At 50.7% G+C, this 15,883-nt stretch overlaps 5 protein-coding genes across 5 annotated transcripts; 2 read left to right on the plus strand and 3 right to left on the minus strand.

Annotated features, from left to right (window-relative positions):
• The first annotated feature begins 1,289 nt into the window (after positions 1-1,289).
• Positions 1,290-2,947, plus strand: P170DRAFT_436371 (branched-chain-amino-acid aminotransferase 1). Its single transcript, XM_024849142.1, has 6 exons — positions 1,290-1,425; positions 1,483-1,515; positions 1,574-1,687; positions 1,745-1,771; positions 1,828-2,435; positions 2,494-2,947. The coding sequence occupies exons 1-6, from the start codon at positions 1,386-1,388 to the stop codon at positions 2,734-2,736; spliced, it is 1,065 nt and encodes a 354-aa protein (XP_024706644.1). The 5' UTR covers positions 1,290-1,385; the 3' UTR covers positions 2,737-2,947.
• Positions 2,948-5,478: 2,531 nt separating this feature from the next.
• P170DRAFT_382755 (uncharacterized protein) lies at positions 5,479-7,232 on the minus strand. Its single transcript, XM_024845616.1, has 4 exons — positions 6,704-7,232; positions 6,167-6,651; positions 6,035-6,108; positions 5,479-5,982 (listed from the first exon to the last, which is right to left on the minus strand). Exons 1-4 carry the CDS (start codon positions 6,896-6,898, stop codon positions 5,585-5,587), a joined length of 1,152 nt encoding a protein of 383 aa, XP_024706645.1. The 5' UTR covers positions 6,899-7,232; the 3' UTR covers positions 5,479-5,584.
• A 1,651-nt stretch (positions 7,233-8,883) lies between these two features.
• On the minus strand, positions 8,884-10,031 carry P170DRAFT_474887 (uncharacterized protein; the record flags this gene model as incomplete). The annotated part of the gene is made up of 6 exons (XM_024853194.1): positions 8,884-8,939; positions 9,212-9,274; positions 9,328-9,392; positions 9,446-9,565; positions 9,592-9,872; positions 9,933-10,031. The coding sequence occupies 6 exons, from the start codon at positions 10,029-10,031 to the stop codon at positions 8,884-8,886; spliced, it is 684 nt and encodes a 227-aa protein (XP_024706646.1).
• Positions 10,032-12,202: 2,171 nt separating this feature from the next.
• Positions 12,203-12,985, plus strand: P170DRAFT_353477 (DUF2985 domain-containing protein; the record flags this gene model as incomplete). Its single annotated transcript, XM_024843983.1, has 1 exon — positions 12,203-12,985. The coding sequence occupies one exon, from the start codon at positions 12,203-12,205 to the stop codon at positions 12,983-12,985; it is 783 nt and encodes a 260-aa protein (XP_024706647.1).
• Positions 12,986-13,798: 813 nt separating this feature from the next.
• On the minus strand, positions 13,799-14,762 carry P170DRAFT_446429 (DUF3431 domain-containing protein; the record flags this gene model as incomplete). Its single annotated transcript, XM_024850790.1, has 4 exons — positions 13,799-13,853; positions 13,907-14,473; positions 14,518-14,620; positions 14,732-14,762. The coding sequence occupies 4 exons, from the start codon at positions 14,760-14,762 to the stop codon at positions 13,799-13,801; spliced, it is 756 nt and encodes a 251-aa protein (XP_024706648.1).
• Between the last annotated feature and the right edge of the window lie 1,121 nt (positions 14,763-15,883).

The raw sequence follows: 15,883 nt of genomic DNA on the forward strand, positions 1-15,883 counted from the left end.
TGTCGACGGGAACAAAATAAAAAATGTCTTGTAGTGCCCATTCAAACCTAATTGACGGTTCCTATGTCAGTTCAGATCCATATATTGTTATCAAAGCCTTCGTCAGTCAGGTATGTGGTTTGGACTCGGGTTAACAAACCCACAAACGCTTGTTGTTTTTCCCAACATGACGCGAAACACTGTGTTTTCTGTGGCATGAATACTCATGGGATAAGCCAGCAAATCAGAGTACTTGGGTTCCTCTTATCGGTTCGAGCTACCTTGTAGAGGTTGTGCCCAACACTGAAGCTTCCAGGGTCTTTTTCCCATTCTGATCAGCCATAATTCCAGGAGCGCCAACAGACTTTCCAGCAAGAATAACGACACAAAGCGCGATGATCAAGTTTTGGCGCCCAACTGGTTGTAGTTCTAACGATTGGTGCCCGGTGATTCGCTTAGAGTGGCATGATAGGAGTCTCGACTCAACGCTCAATGCATGGAAAGTGGCATCGGCATGTTGTATCTGCCGATACATCCGGAGGACGGAATTCAGCCTCTCAGCACGGTTTGGCAGATCCCCTCTTTCGTTGAATTCCGCCTATGAACTCGGTTAGATGAGAGTTGGTCGCTTGTTTCAAATGCGCGGGATCCGTCATTCTGCATGGAATGTCTGATTGTTGACTGGCATTTCCTCTGCCAAGAGAAATACGCTGAATTGCTCGAAATCTGATTGGTGCGCCAATGTATCCAATGGCAGCCTGCAGATAGCAAGCGTGATGCACAACAGGTGACTCTCACTCCACATACAACAGACTCTCATTTGTTATATGTCGCAATTGCTATCCCCAACTGTCCACAACGTCATTTGATGGAATTTGACCACACTCGAGAGCAGTCTGTAGGACAGTAAATCGACGAAACGGTCTTCCAAAACACAGGCTCTGGTCAAGGCAGTATGTTTGGGGCCACCGCAAGGTGTGTGGTGACGTGTTGACGAGAAACAGGAATGCATGTACATTGGGGTGTTTCAGGATATAAGATGCTGCATGGCATTACACACACAGCCACCAAAACACAACAAAGGATAATCAGATTCCTCCCGACGACCAATGGAGATCCAATCTGACCTCGTTCATCCGGCGCACCGACGCCGACGATCGGTGATATCCAGAATGGGGCCAATCGGGCGAATGCAAGGCAACTAGCCCCCATACGGTACAGGGCTGACCAGCTCAGCCATCACACCGTGCACTAGTCGCTGCCCCTGAGGGGGACTGCAAAATGCTGTGGCAGGTTCCGCTCTAAAACCGGCCGAACGTCTTAAAAGGCGAAGGATTCTGGTGTGGGGAGAAAAGACTGTCAATCTGGAGAAACTGTCCAGATTCCTTCCCATTCCCACCGTTAACATGGCTATTCTCCGTACGCCACAGCCGGTCACAACCGTGGGTTTGTGCGCCCCTTTGCCAATGGATCGAGTGGCCACAAGCTAACCGGGCCGCACAGATTGGTCCAATTTTTCTTCAACCGTGGTGGAAGGTGAGATCATCCTCTTCAGCTACACTAGGCCGATTCCCAATCTCACAGTGATTACCAGTAAATGGCCATGTCGAGTCTCGCTACAACGCTGAGAACGACGAGTGGTCAACTCCGGAATACGTCCATGGCCACAACGTGCCAAATCAGGGGCTGGAGCCGGTCCTGGCTTACGGTAAGCCGCGCGAGGGACCTGGATAAATGCGCATTTTGCTAACCTTGTTCCTAACAGGCGATCAGGAGTACGAAAGAATCAAAGGTAGAGGTACCGGTGCTTATGGGGGAGCTCTCCGTTAATCCGTACGGTGTTGACAGCATGCCGGAATCCCCACGGGGACATCCTGATCTTCCGCCCGGATTTTCACGCCGATCGGGTCCAGCATTTATCTTGCATCATGTCGATCCCATCCATGTCTCATGATCACTTCACTCGCTGTATCGAACTGGCTGTCGCGCGTAATGCCGAATACGTTCCTCCGCATGGCAGCACTTCAATGCTGTATATCAAGCCCACCATCTTCGGGCCCGTCGCACCGAGAAGCGGCAGCAGCAGCAGCAGCCGCGGCTCATCTAATTTTCTATTGAGTGTGGCCGTTTCTCCCGGACGAGATTGCCACATCAAGCGTCCAACCGATGCCGTGGTGATGGACGACCTCAATGGAGCGACCCCCGACAGCTCCAGCTCAACCAAGGGCAGCGGTCAAACCCGAGAAAAGGAATATGGCCTCACGCTCCATGTTGACGCCAGAACGCACACCGAGATCGTAGGTTTCTCAGGCGCATCGTTCATAGGTGTCTTGGGAGGCGGCGGGGACCAAATCCGGATCCTTCTGCCGGAAAACTGCAACTTTCTTGAGAGCTCTACCAACGATAGCTGCACCACACTAGCCCGCTCCCTCGGGTGGGCCGTAGAAAAGCGAGGAGTAAGGCTTCTTTTCACCCGGGAGATAGAGACACTGACTGACGCGGTGCCATCCACAGATCCACGTCGCATCCTTGTCGGAATTCAGCGAAGTCTTTGCGGTAGGAACCACAGCCGATCTTACACCTGTCAAGTCGATCACCCATCTTCATGACAACAGTCGAGTTCAGGTCACGTATGACGCGACTGACGAGGGTAAGGCGGGACCTGTGGCAATGGAGTTGTGTCAACGTCTGAAGGCGATTCAGATGGGGAAAACACCAGATGAGCTTGGATGGTGCTATAAGGTGCGGCTATTGTAGAATATCCTCACTGGCCGGTGCAGTCCTTGGATTGTATTAATAGATCTCGCTTTTCTGGTTTTTTTCTGGGCTTGTCTATTGGTCGCTCTTTACAGCCTTCATGTTGTTTCTTTTTTGCTTTTTCATGTTTTGTTTCACTTTTTATTTTTAGCACATCTGACGCGTCCGGAAGAAGTAATGATCGACATGAATAATGCAAACATGACACCACACATGGCCAGATGATATCATATTTGTCCAGGACGTTCGGCCTCACCCGCAGAAAACTACACTGGGAATGGTTTATCTGTTTTTCTGTCCTGGACCTTTTTCATGATCTTCTATAGATATTGTGTAACTCTTAATATGTACAGTAAAGCTTAGGTCATCTTACTGAGTGGGGTTTTGGTAGTGATTCGGGAATATATATTTCTTCATCAACACTACAAAATGAGAAGTCTGCGCTCTGGACTATGCCCAGAGCCCTTCAGAGCCTAAATATGTTTTCATGACCTATAATTCTCGCATGAAGTGATAAGAGATGTATTGAAGCACTATCCCGGGACAAAAAAACAAATTCCTTGATGTATGCTCAAGGGTATCCACGCATAAGGGTTTCCATGCAGCCATAGCCCTGGGATTGTTTTAGGCCTTGCATCAACCGTTGTGAAACCCCCAGGCTCTGTGCTCTGACCCCTCCTGTGGCTGGAAAAAAGGTTTGTCTGTTTATATCACTGATAATCGTCCATCCTGCAAGACATCCAGATCAACACCAGCCACACATTTGAACGTAACATTTGAACCTTGTTCAATAAGGAGATATCGAATTCCCGGAAGGCCCCAGAGATAATAAACCAGGCGAGGCTGACCGATAATCTTCCGAACCAAGTGTCCAAGATTAGCAATAAGACCGAAACAAATTGAACCTCGTGCAGTATTGCCAGTCCAATTACGTATCCCTGTCTACTGTTGCACTCGAACATAAATCTTGCATATATTCGACCCTTCCCCGCTTCCTGCGCAGACTTTTCTGTTCTAAGTCAACACTAGGTGAATTCGGCGGAGTCAATCTCCGTTGTCCGCTCTGTCCTCGGCTGTACTTGTCTCTAAGCATAAGTACCGGTAGGATTCATGTTGCTGTCTAGCAGTGAGGGATAGAAATTAAGATCCCGAGGGATGCGATTGGGCTGACTAGAAAACGTTTCTCCTCATTCTGCAAAGATCACCCCTTCGCCATGTCTTAACTACAAGTAGACAATGCAAAGCAACCAAGCCAACTAGTCGGCTAACTAGCGAGAAGAATCCAAGGGTGACGAGTTTAGCCCCCACAGAACAATGGCGATCGCGCACCCATCCGGAGCCAGTACCGGCGTAGTGGCCGGTGAGAATTGTTGCAAGGGATCCACCGGCTTGTTGGGGGCGTTTTCGGTTGGCTGGTGAGCGTGGAAAAACGGCGGACCGGATACTAAATATGCATGTCAGATTGTACGACGACACCGGGGCCGGCGTAAAGAATTCGTCCATAACCCCTGCTTGCTGGGATGAGGAAGTCAGCCGTCGGGACTCGGGGCAATAACGATGACGATTTCGCGGGGATCGGAGATGCTCGCTTGTGTTGAGTGCGTATGATGTGATGTTGCATGATGACTCTTGGTAGAAACACATCTAGATTGCAGGTGAAACACGTCTCGAGCGTATCCAACACTCAGAGTTCGTCCGTTGTAATCCGATTCGGCTTTGCGACAACGATCTACGGAGGAAGGATAGCCCTACATCACCAACTCTACCTTGGAGGACCATGCTTTCTCAATTCACATGGACATATTCTAGTCCTAATTAATCACCAGGATCTCATCCATCAAGGCGGGTCTCTCTTACGCACCACGACAGCACCCGTGAATCGGTCGACCTCGGACGTTGCAGTCGGTGACCGGCGAGGAGCTAGTTCAAGGCCGACTGTAGCCGGGAAAGATCGTTTTTAGACGAAAGGAAGATTCCGCATTCCAGGAAGCAAACTTCTCGATGTCGATCACTCGCTTCTAGAACGCTAGGCTGTATCCGTTGATGGATGAAACCTGTCGCAAGACCCTTGTTTATGGATGTTTGTCAACCCCGGAACACCAATAATGTTCCTGTCGGCAGTGGCAGTAAACATATAATCTGGCGTAGTTATGACATGACATGCTATCCATGCAGAAAAAGCACTGCCTTGCAGCAACGGCAACGCCTCGTGTCATAGCCATGGGCAGAACTAGCCCCTGAGCGGGTCGAACCCCAGTGGTACCACGTTTAATTCTAATGTATGCTATGTACGGAGTAAGGCATGTGAACAAGGTTGAGGTAACTTGATCTGCGGGTCGTCATACTGTGAGGCTGAGGCTGAGATATAACTGATAAACGATAAAGCACCTGTCCACCGGGAGAGGCCCCCCAGAAGCGAGGTTGATTAAATTTTGTCACGCCACGCCGTGCGGAGCCTTAATCGGCCTGGACTTTCAAAGGAATGGGTACATTTCCTTACGCAAACTGACAAAAAAGACACAGAGAGAGAAAGGGCGGGTCGTGGGAAGGCTCCGATTGGGGGCCAGAATATCGAAGGATGCGTTGCTCTGAAGGACTCTTGTCGGGCCAATGGTCCACAGGGCCCAGTGTTGGTGGCAGTGGGAAAGCACGTAGCTGTGGGAGTCCGGGCGCGGAAATGTAGTGGTAGTGAAAAATCAATGTGTCGTGAGTCGTGACCCATGAATCTATAGTTAAAAGATAGTAATTCTATGTACAAAAAAATAAAGAAAATAGAAGTCGAGTATGCAGGGTGGGCTCCTGGCGTCTATGTATAACCCTTTGTGAATGCCAGATTCAACCACCCGCTCTATGACACTGTGATTTCACTCCGCACCATAATCCCCAGTTCCGGTAGCTTCAGGAAGTCTTGCCCGGGCAGAGGGAGTTGTGGCGATTCCCTGTAGGCAGTCACTTTTGACTGAGCGGCTGTCGCGGCGAACGGAGGCTTTTGCGGCGACGATTCAAACAATTTCATGTCGAGTTCCGCTTCCTCGTCTCCCCGACCCATCCGACTAAAGTATGATCGTCCAATATCGGAGTCGCCGAGCCTCGATTTCGAGCGTGGTGAGAGATTTTTAACCACTACCGAGCCGAATCCTTCGTGGGCTATGAGTCGGCCAAAGACGAAGATGCTGGGTAGACAGACGCTGACCACGGAGATGGCGATTTCGGAAGATAGCCAGAAGGTTGGTTGCATGAACTCCCCTGTGCACGGTTAGAATATGCTTCATGATTTGTAGCAGGCCGAAGAACTCACAGGTGAAGTCTTTTTCAAGATTGGGGCCAACGTCAACGACAGTGACGAGTCGTCCGATGGACACCACGACAACCCTGTTAGAAAGGCGTTAGTCTCAATTGTAGCGTGGGGCAGCGCTGCGGAGATGCTCACAAATATCCGCAGAGAAAGACGCCGATAATCAGCAGTTTTCGAGACATCTTCATCTTCAGTCGCCAGAGCAAGGGCAGCGGCAGGATCAAAATCATGGCGTTGATGATTAAACTAGGGATTCCGCTGCCTATGAGGAGCGTGCGCACAGGGATACACTTTCCAGGAAGCATCGGATACCAGAGTCTTTCTATCGGAGTGCACTGTAAAGCGACGACGACGTGCATGCCAATCATCCAGGCAATGTTCAAGCCATGAATGATCCACAAGGCATACCGAAATCGGGATTGAATCTGGTCGAAGACTCGTGTGTAGAATAGAAGAGCGGAGGCTCTAGCGACTGACGTGCCCGTGTCAAAGATAAAAAATATCGCCCAAAGCAGTTTCATGATGGTGACGAAATCCGTCGCGGACACGTCGGTCATATGTAGCCCAACTCCTAGATCCGCCAGTTTGAGACCGATGCCGCACATAGCTACATTGAGCATCTGGATCTACTTAGACTTTGCTTTTATCGTAATAGAAGATGGGCAAACAAACCGCAGCTATGAGAGCAGTCCAGTCATCCCACCAAAATCGAACCGGCGTACTGGAGAACCCTGGCAACATCGCTCTGGACCAAAACCGTAGAAGGACTGCAACTGTCGGAATAACCAGCATGACAATCACCAACGCCCGGAGAACCGAACGCTGGTCGCCATTAAGCCCGACTTCCTTAGGGGTGGATGATTCCATGGTGTGTTGAGAGATGGAGGAGGGCGGAGAGGACAAGAGGGTGTTGAAGAACCATCGGACGCCGAGAAATCTTGAACGCAGCTGCGTGTGGAGGACAGGCGGTTCTCATAATGTTCAAAGAATGCGTGGAAACGAATCCCCGGGTCAGCTTGGGGTTCATGGCAGGGCATCTGCACATGCAGGGAATCGGTCCAGGGGGCCATGAGGGATTGACAGCCCGCCTGCGCTAAGCCATTCCATGAGTGGGCTGTACGGCATAACATGATCTAGTAAATTAGTCTAACCTGGGCCGAGAGAAACGAAAGGAGGCAGAGCAGGCCGAATTCCTGCGCAGTTTGTGTGCATACGCAATAATCAAGGCATGGGCAGTGGCATTGGCGACCGTAGGGGAGTGCACTCCACGTTTTCGCCCGTCAGACTAATTCTGGATAGCGTTCTTGGTCTGCAGAGATTAGCTCCGGTTAGCTTGCGTTGTGCAGGACCAAAGGCTGCGATGGACCTGTGAGATCCATTTCCCGGCCCTAGTTCTGACCTCAGCCCACCGTGTCAGCTCGTACTTGGGGCAGTGGACTGACACGCCCTGGAAGCCACCAGGAAGTCGATCCACGAGGAAATCAATCATTCCTGCTCATCCGTCAGTCCATCCTCTTATTATTCGCTGTTATCGGCGGGGAATACCGCCCTCTGATCCCAAGCTCAGGTCCTCAAGCTAATTAATTAGCTCCTTTATCTTCAGTCCGCCAATTTCACATTGATTCTACGGACCTTCCATTGTTGTCGCTATCCCGAAATTCGACTGCTTCTGTCGATCAGCGCCTTCTCCTTTTTTTGAATCCTCATTGATCTTCGATACAAATGAGCATATTTACCATAACCATAATAAAGAGCTTTGGCCTTCTCGGGATTTAAACACCCAGGAGCCATTCGATATACTTACTAGAGGTTGAAAAAAAATGAAACCCACAAATGGCCATTAGGCCAATTTATTGGTCCGAGGATCGACCTGTCGGACGGAACATCTCTAGACTTCCACCTTCTCATACACGTGGGAGGCCTGTTCGAACGTGGCAAAGCTTATTGTGCTGCGAGACTCAGTAGCCTTAATTGCTAGGACTGGAGATATCAACTGTGCCTTACAGTCAGCTCATTCAGCTTATCCACCAAGCAGCCAGCCTAGATTGCCGAGGTCTTCCCGGTGATGAAGAGAAAGCAGCACCTCTGCCACGATATCTCTTCGCTCATACCGCAATTCCATACCGCAATTCACCAGGCATGCCCGGTTACACTCGAGGATATCATCCTGAAAAGGAGTAGTGTCTCCGGTGAAGGATTTCTGTCGTACACAACTTCATCAGATCTAGTCGGCGGATGCCCCATTCTAGACCTTCTAACAAATATCCACTCCGGAGATTATATGTCATGGTTTTAAAAAACGTGGTGTATGCAAGGCTATTCCAGGGTATAATCGCGTGGGTACAGGTCCGATCTGTCGGTCATCCCGAGAGCAATTCCATCTTCCATGGACCCACAGAATGGAAAGCTATGTTACTTCGATTCTCGGAATCAGCCCCCAGTCTATGCGTGGATAATTTGGGGGCTTCAACTTTAGTAAACTTTAGCAGGGGTTGGAACGCCTATCCAGGCCGTTCCACGTGGTCGACAGACTTTTCTCGTGTGAGTCCGGAGATCCGGATGGTATCAATGGTTATAGTTTCAATCCAGGTCATCTATCCACAGGGCGGACATGGCGGAGGAAAATTGTTGTTCTCGGAAGAACGGTGTTGGGTATCCACTTGCGTTGGTTCATGGCCATTTCGATCTGTCGAATTACCCCTTTTGCTTCTTCTTCATCCCTTTTTCTTTTTCTTTTTTTCTTTTTTGGTGATGTTCATCTGCTGCAAATTTCAGGCGCACGCCAGACCCTCGCGCGTATCCTCCGGAATAGCGACCAAAAATTATGGTCTCGCGCGATTCGGTTCTCTAATCTATCCATGGAATTTGGAAATTGCCGCGTCGATCTTCGGCTCTTCGTAAAACAAGTCTAAACAACCTTGATTAGCTGAATGGGATTTATTCCAGCTGATAAAAAACCGCCTTGGGCCATCCCATCTGACCTTGCTGTTTGATTCATCTAGCTACTTTATCTTGAACAGTGATGCGGTCGTAGCATTTCGTCAAAACATGGTTCTCAGGCGTGTCTCGATTCTGTCATAACCCTTCCTAGCTCTGCTTGCGAGCTTGGAGGATTATTTCGAGCTGTTGATTTCCTCGATGGATTTGCTCTTCTGAACAGTGGACCCAGTGTTGGCAGACAGGCGGCCACGACGCCGATCGACATCTCCGAAACCGACCATATTCCGGGGAATATATCGCCCTCTGCACGCGTCAGTATAGACCGAATACTGGGAACTAGCTTAAGGGTATCTCACGACTAGCATCCCCGGGCTTCATGCGTGAGAGAACCACGGTGCGAATCACGCCGAAAACACAAACTCTAATAGCTCGGATCAGTTATTTTGGACCTTGAGTAGAGCTCTGCATACATACATTCCGCCCAAAAGGAAGGCGGCTAGGACCTGGAGCTTGCGAGTTATTCTCATTTTGAGGCCGAGCACAGGCTTGATTGGGATAGCGAAAGTGGCAACATCCGTGAAAAGATTTATGGCACTATACTGCCGATCAGTCCCCATTACCAGTGCGTTGTGTGGAATGGAGCAACTTGCGCTAGAGCAGTTGTGGGCTTAGACTTGTCGATACATCGACCCGGTCTGTCGGTCCATATCGATGAAAGCGGGATGCACTGGAGCGATACAACCAGGACAAGCGCAATATTGTAAAGAATCACTATGGTGCCGATTAGACAAGACACGATGAGAATCGGCTTTTGTGGAAAGACGCGATGATAGAAAAGCAAAATCGAGATCTTGACAAGCATAGTCCCAGTAGCGTAACACACCATCTTGCCAACATGTCCCTGTCGTTGCTGTCAGTTGTTTCGCGGATAGAATGACATAGATACGGTCTGCTTCTGTACCAAAATGTATTTTCTCATGTCCTTGACGAATATGATATGGCGGCCTCCACCGTTCGCAACTGCTAAGCACATGGCTATGAAATGGCCGATTACTGCCATCTTCGATGAATGTCAATTTTTCGTTTTTCTAGCTTCACCGACCCTTTGGTATCATACCACAGCGACAACAATTAACCCATCATCCCAGCCAAATCGAGCATTGGATCTGTTCCGTGAGGCTATCCGAGCAGAAACAGATATTAGACTCATGATAACTGCACAGATTCCGGCAGCGAGAATATTGGCACTTATGTCATAGCTAGCGTCTGCCTCATAGAAGGCAATTTGCTCGGGTGTTAGATTAAGCACCATGGCAATAGTGAGCCCTCTATAAGTAAGTATCAAAAAGAATGAAATGGATTCTGGAACGTTTCTTCAAAGCCTAGATAGCATAACCAGTCCGGACATTAATTGTGCCGTATAATTCCATAGACGACGTGAAGCCGCAGTGTTAACCCAGAGACACGAGATATGATGAGTATGGCATAAGACCGCGACATCAAGTGCTGTCAAAGCTAGGGGACCTTCACCCGATGTATCCGTTGTCGGTAGACATTGCAATGCCACGGTGGGCACAAGCCCCTTGCAGAAGCAGGTTCGGCAACTGGGAGGCTCTGAGATGAGAAGCATTCCTATGGTGGGTAGGGCGAGACTCGTCACCGTCTCAAAAGCTAGGCGATTAGAAATTAAACATGCCAGGCAGAGCGGGCAGAGCCTTCATCCCTTGCTTATCCCCTTCACGTTCGACGCGGCCTTTTAGCGGTTTTTATAGGGCAGTCGGGCAAGTCGGGCAAGCCAGGCAGGTCGGCTGAGACCTTGCAGGATGCCACGTCAAGTGTAATCATTCTTGTTTCGTTTTGGGCTCAGTGTCCAATCTCTTTCGTTGCCTCGACTGTCGACGAAGATCCCGCGATCTCGGCCTGAATCTCAAGGCATCAACTCATTCCGAAACCGAGTTCAAATCACCCAACATAATTGGAAGATTCCGTGAATGGTACATGGCTGAAGAGGTAGGTCGGGATGGTGTAGGATGATCTCCAGCTTCAGTTTGATCGCACGATTTATAAGTCTCGATTTCGACCGATTCTAGGTGGCTTGGTCATGGGTGATATATACTATCCCAGAAAATTGAACAACAGCCCCTTTAGGTGTTCCTCCTAACTTACTGTTTCAGCCTTGGGCGCTCTTGTATTTTAGATCGAATGCCAGGGAGGCTACAAAAAAAAGAAAAAAACCGTTTGTTCCGCAAGCAATTCTGCTTTGGTAGACCGATGTTGCACGGCAGCTAGCCATGGTTCCAATATAACTAGGCATCTGGTTGAAGGATGAAGAAACCCGATCCTATGCACAGACCAGGCCTATTTGACCGGCTAGACCACCGGGACAGGATCTCTATGCTCATTCTTGTCGATTTAATTCGTAGTCAACCCTCATCCAATGGTGACGTTTCTCCACACGCTCCATTCCGCTAAGAGATAACCTTATTATCGTCCCATGATGGTCAGATTGTATATTCAGGGACTTGATGACTTTATGTAGCAAGCAAGTCATTATTTTTTCATTCACACCGAACAACGTGAAATTCCGACGAGCGAGCGGCCTTTCAGACACTGCCCAGGAATTGAAATGCTGATTGAATACAACGGACAAGTGAATAGACGGATGGGCCACGGAATAACGCGATGAGCGTCGGCACTGAATGATGTAAGTATGAATTTGTCTAGGAATCCGTAAACCGACGATCGATGAAATGGTGTTGAATGCGAATACGAAGCCCGGAGTGGAGCCACCGCGAGTGCCAAACAGCCAGACAGAATTCTGGACTGCGACTAGTCGAGCCAAGCCCAAAGACTAACGGTCTTCGGGCATGCCATACGAAATACGACCCAATGCACGGCGATCATCGCGAAAATTGTTTCTTTTTTCGCAGATACACTCAACGCTATCGCAACCTAGTGGCGAAAAATCGATGGCGCAGCAAATTCGAAGGCGACAGCTTTTAGGGCTGAAGTGTCTGTGTCGTCTGTCGTTTATAAATAAAACGCGCGTTGTCCGTCCATTGTGCGGATGCAAAAACAGAGCAAGCTCTTTGCTTCAACACTATCATGTATTTGTCCGTCAACAAGGAACCGCCTCTCCCGACTGAGGCGGAGGCAGCCATGACCCCTTCACCTTCGCTCAATCCGCTTTCTCCCAAGGCCTCTCACGCCAGTTCCGCCGATTCATATCAAATGTTGGCCGTGGAGGGCGTTCAAAAACAGCCTCCCCTTCCAGGGTCGGTCAAGTGTACAGTGGCCTTGAAGCGATTCGGCCGGTGGGCCATCACTCCGACAGGCTTTCTGATCACAGTCTACATGCTGAACGTCGTTGCGTGGGGCGGGATGCTTTTCCTTCTCATGTGCAACGCCGCACCCGCCATGTGCCACCCCTCATGCGACGACATTAACTCGCCTCGTCGGATATGGATCGAAATCGACTCGCAAATCCTCAACGCCCTCTTCTGCGTGACTGGGTTTGGCCTCGCTCCCTTCCGTCTCCGCGACTTGTACTGGTGGTGTTTCTGGCGTTTTGGCCGCACCAGCGCCCGTCGCAACGACGCCATTGCTCGGTTGGCTGCCGTGCACGCGAACTGGTTCCGACTGCCGCTGGCTGATCTAGAGGGAGGCGAGGAAGCATTGACTCCGATCCCGCCGAGCAAGGCGCCCAAGCCACCGTTGACGGGGGTGCGTGCGCCTGCGACCGCGCCGTGGAAGATGACGTTTGTCGTGCACAACATGATCTGGAACACAATCCTGCAGGGTTGCCTGGCCGGCTGCATGTGGGGCATGAACCGCCATACGCGCCCGCCGTGGACAACCGGTATCTTCATCGGGCTGGCGTGTGTTGTGGCGATGGCCGCTGGAGGTATGATCATGAGGGAGGGGAATCTGGTCGACAAAATCGAGGGGGCTCCAATGTCGGCAGAGGAGATCGTGGCCAGAAAGAAATTGGGGTTAATGGCCGAGGGGACGTGATTCCAGAAGTTCATTCCCTTGGCGCATACGTTGTTTCCATCTTATACACACCGCTAGTTCGCTTGCGGCGGCTTTGAACCGAGTCTTGGGATACATCATCATTCCCGTGGCGGAGTGCATGGTCCTGGACACAAGAACCTCATCAAGAGTCGTATTGTGCTGTTGCCTGGCCCATTGCCCTGTGTGGTCGCACAGAGCTCGGGTGCCGCATTTGGCTTTCGACGGTCACCGAGCATAGGTAAAGACCAGATGCCCTAAACAAAGCGACAAGCAAATGTGGCACCAGGACTCATATCAGACGGGGAATTGACATTGTCTGAAGTCCTCCCGACTTAGCCGACCGATACCGTCAGTTCGACACCTCGACTTTCAGGCCACGGCGCGCTCCCCGGACGACTCAGTTGTAAGGATATTTGCAAGTCCTCAGCGCTGGATGACCATATGCGCCCTGAAACGGCAATTCGCAAACGACGTCCACAAACAGTCTTCACGGGTGCAATTCACCAACGCCCTGTCGCAATCCGTTGGCCCGTCGAAGGAAACCCTCGTTTCCACTGGGATGTCGTTTTCCGCCATTCCGAGAGACTGTGAGAGCGTTTGAGGATTGCGCGGTGGTCTTTTAGCCTGGCGGGAGCACAATTTGCAAATTTGTATACTAGTGCCTCAGAGCAAGAGTTGTGGAGACTGTTGCGATAAAAGGATTCCGGAACAGTGGTAAGATTTGATCATCATTCTATCGTGTTTCTTCAGCCCGTGTGGGGTCTGTTATGCTCATCATAAACGTGAAAGTGGTCTATTGCCATAAATACAATGCTAGTCATCACAAACGCCGTAAAGGTCACAATAACATTGTTCAGAATCGGGACATCTGGTGGTAGTGTCAGCATGACTTGGTCATCAGCTATGGGAGAGAGAACGTACGACACCGAATTCTCCAGAAATATGATATGCCATAGCATTTCAAAAACCGACCCAACGGTGAAGTTGTCGAGAGATGTTGAAAGGGCCCAATCGCGCATGTGGATGTACTCCTCGCGGGGCCGTTGCTGAATACGCTCCTTGGTTACGGCAAATTGACCGCAACAGATGCCACCGATTTCACTCGGGATCTGCTCCTCCGCCACGTTGAACAATTCGGTATAGATCGAGGTGAAATTCGTATAAACTACGTCATCCATGGAGGTGTACATCGGATCGGAGGGGCGCATTGCCACGGGACAGCCCGGGCGGGACTGGCACCGGAGATTGGTATAGCCTTTCCGTTTCACTGCTTCCATACGCAGTTTCGACAAGAGAAAAGACGAGTTCGAGTTGTCTGGGTCGTTATGCCATTGCGATGCCGCTCCATGCATGAAGACCGTTATGTCCGTCAGATCGTCGTAATTGTCGATGATATGAGTGAGATAGGACATGCCCTCGCGGCCTTTGTTGGCCGGAGTAGGGCGATAACCGGGTTCCCTGTCCGATGTGTAGGTATACACATTCCAACTAACGAATTAGCGGATTTCATTCGACCCAGGAACAGCACTTACTCTGACGTTAGGTGGTATGCCCAGGAGATGTCCTCAGATCGAGATTTTGCAAGCACCAATGACTTTTGATAGCTCACAAGGGCTGGCTGATACAGCTTGTTCCCTGCTCGATGTCAGTATCACACATTGACCAGCCGGAGGAGCACTGACCCTTCAGTACTGTCACATTATTGCCTCGGAAGGTGGGCATCAGCGTGCCAACGAGCAGACACACCAATATCAAGTAGGCTGCCAGGAACTGCCATCGGTACTGTACCAGGAACCGGATGCACGAAACCAGGGAAGTCGGTCGATGGGAACCTGAGCTCTCTGGAGCCACGGTCATTATTCCGAGGGATCCGAGCAAGCCGGGCTTGCCAGATAAAGAGAGATAAGCGTCTCTCCGATCCCAGCCGGGAGAATGAGAAGGTCCTATGTCGGGACCATTGGAAGAGGACGGGCGATTCTCAATGCTGCCCTGTCTGAACGTCGTCTGAAGCCGTCACGAGAAGATCTCCGAGCGCAATCAGCCCGTGTCACCGGAGAATGGAGGAAGATGTCGGCGTGTTTTGATTGACAAAATCCAGATCCGATCAGTCAGCCGGCGCTAAGCCCTCCTGGGCCGTCGGGATCACGTTGGGCCCCGTGATTTGCGCGTCGAGCGGGGCGCACCATCCTGCCGGGGCCAATCCGGCCGCGCGCTGTGGTCGGACCAGTCACCGTCAGCGATCGGCCCCACACTGATATCAATTGGGCCAGGTGGGGCTGAGTCTGGCCGGCTTGGCGTCTGGGAGGTGGTGCGACGGCGGCTTAGGGCTGTGGCGGTGGCCTGTCGGTGCCTGTCCGGGGAACGATCGGCAGGCAGCGGCTGTCTCTGCAAGGGGGCGCGTACGCAATCCTCATTATCCTTCTTCTCCCAAGACTCCCTGCTACTCGCGCTACAAATAGTCCATGCACAATTCATGCATGCCCTGGCATGATCGTCATATCCCGTCTTTGTCTCTGTGCGATCCATTGGCCTGTGGTCTCCCATATTTACCGGGTTCCCTCGACTGGTCGTGTACAAAGCCCAATGTGGAGATGCTATTTATAGCAACAGACTTATGTCGGCATAATGAGGAACAAAATTCATTACTCTGTATGTTTGCTACGTCATGAGCGATCCTGGCTGGGTTCAATTGCGCGCTTCAATTCTGTCCCGGCATGGATGCTGGTCAGATAGTTACGGAAGGCTCGGCTCATTTGCATCACTTGCTTGCAATGCTCCGTCAGCACTATATATTTTATCATCCAGACTCTTTTGCTCCAGAACATAGACACGGGAGAGAAACGCGTCGATATGACCCGCTCGATTCGTGGTGGGAAAGAGGATGTCTTGGTAATACCC

The sequence above is a fragment of the Aspergillus steynii genome (genome assembly GCF_002849105.1).
Source record: "Aspergillus steynii IBT 23096 chromosome Unknown P170scaffold_3, whole genome shotgun sequence".
In the NCBI taxonomy this organism is placed as follows: Eukaryota; Fungi; Ascomycota; class Eurotiomycetes; order Eurotiales; family Aspergillaceae; genus Aspergillus; species Aspergillus steynii.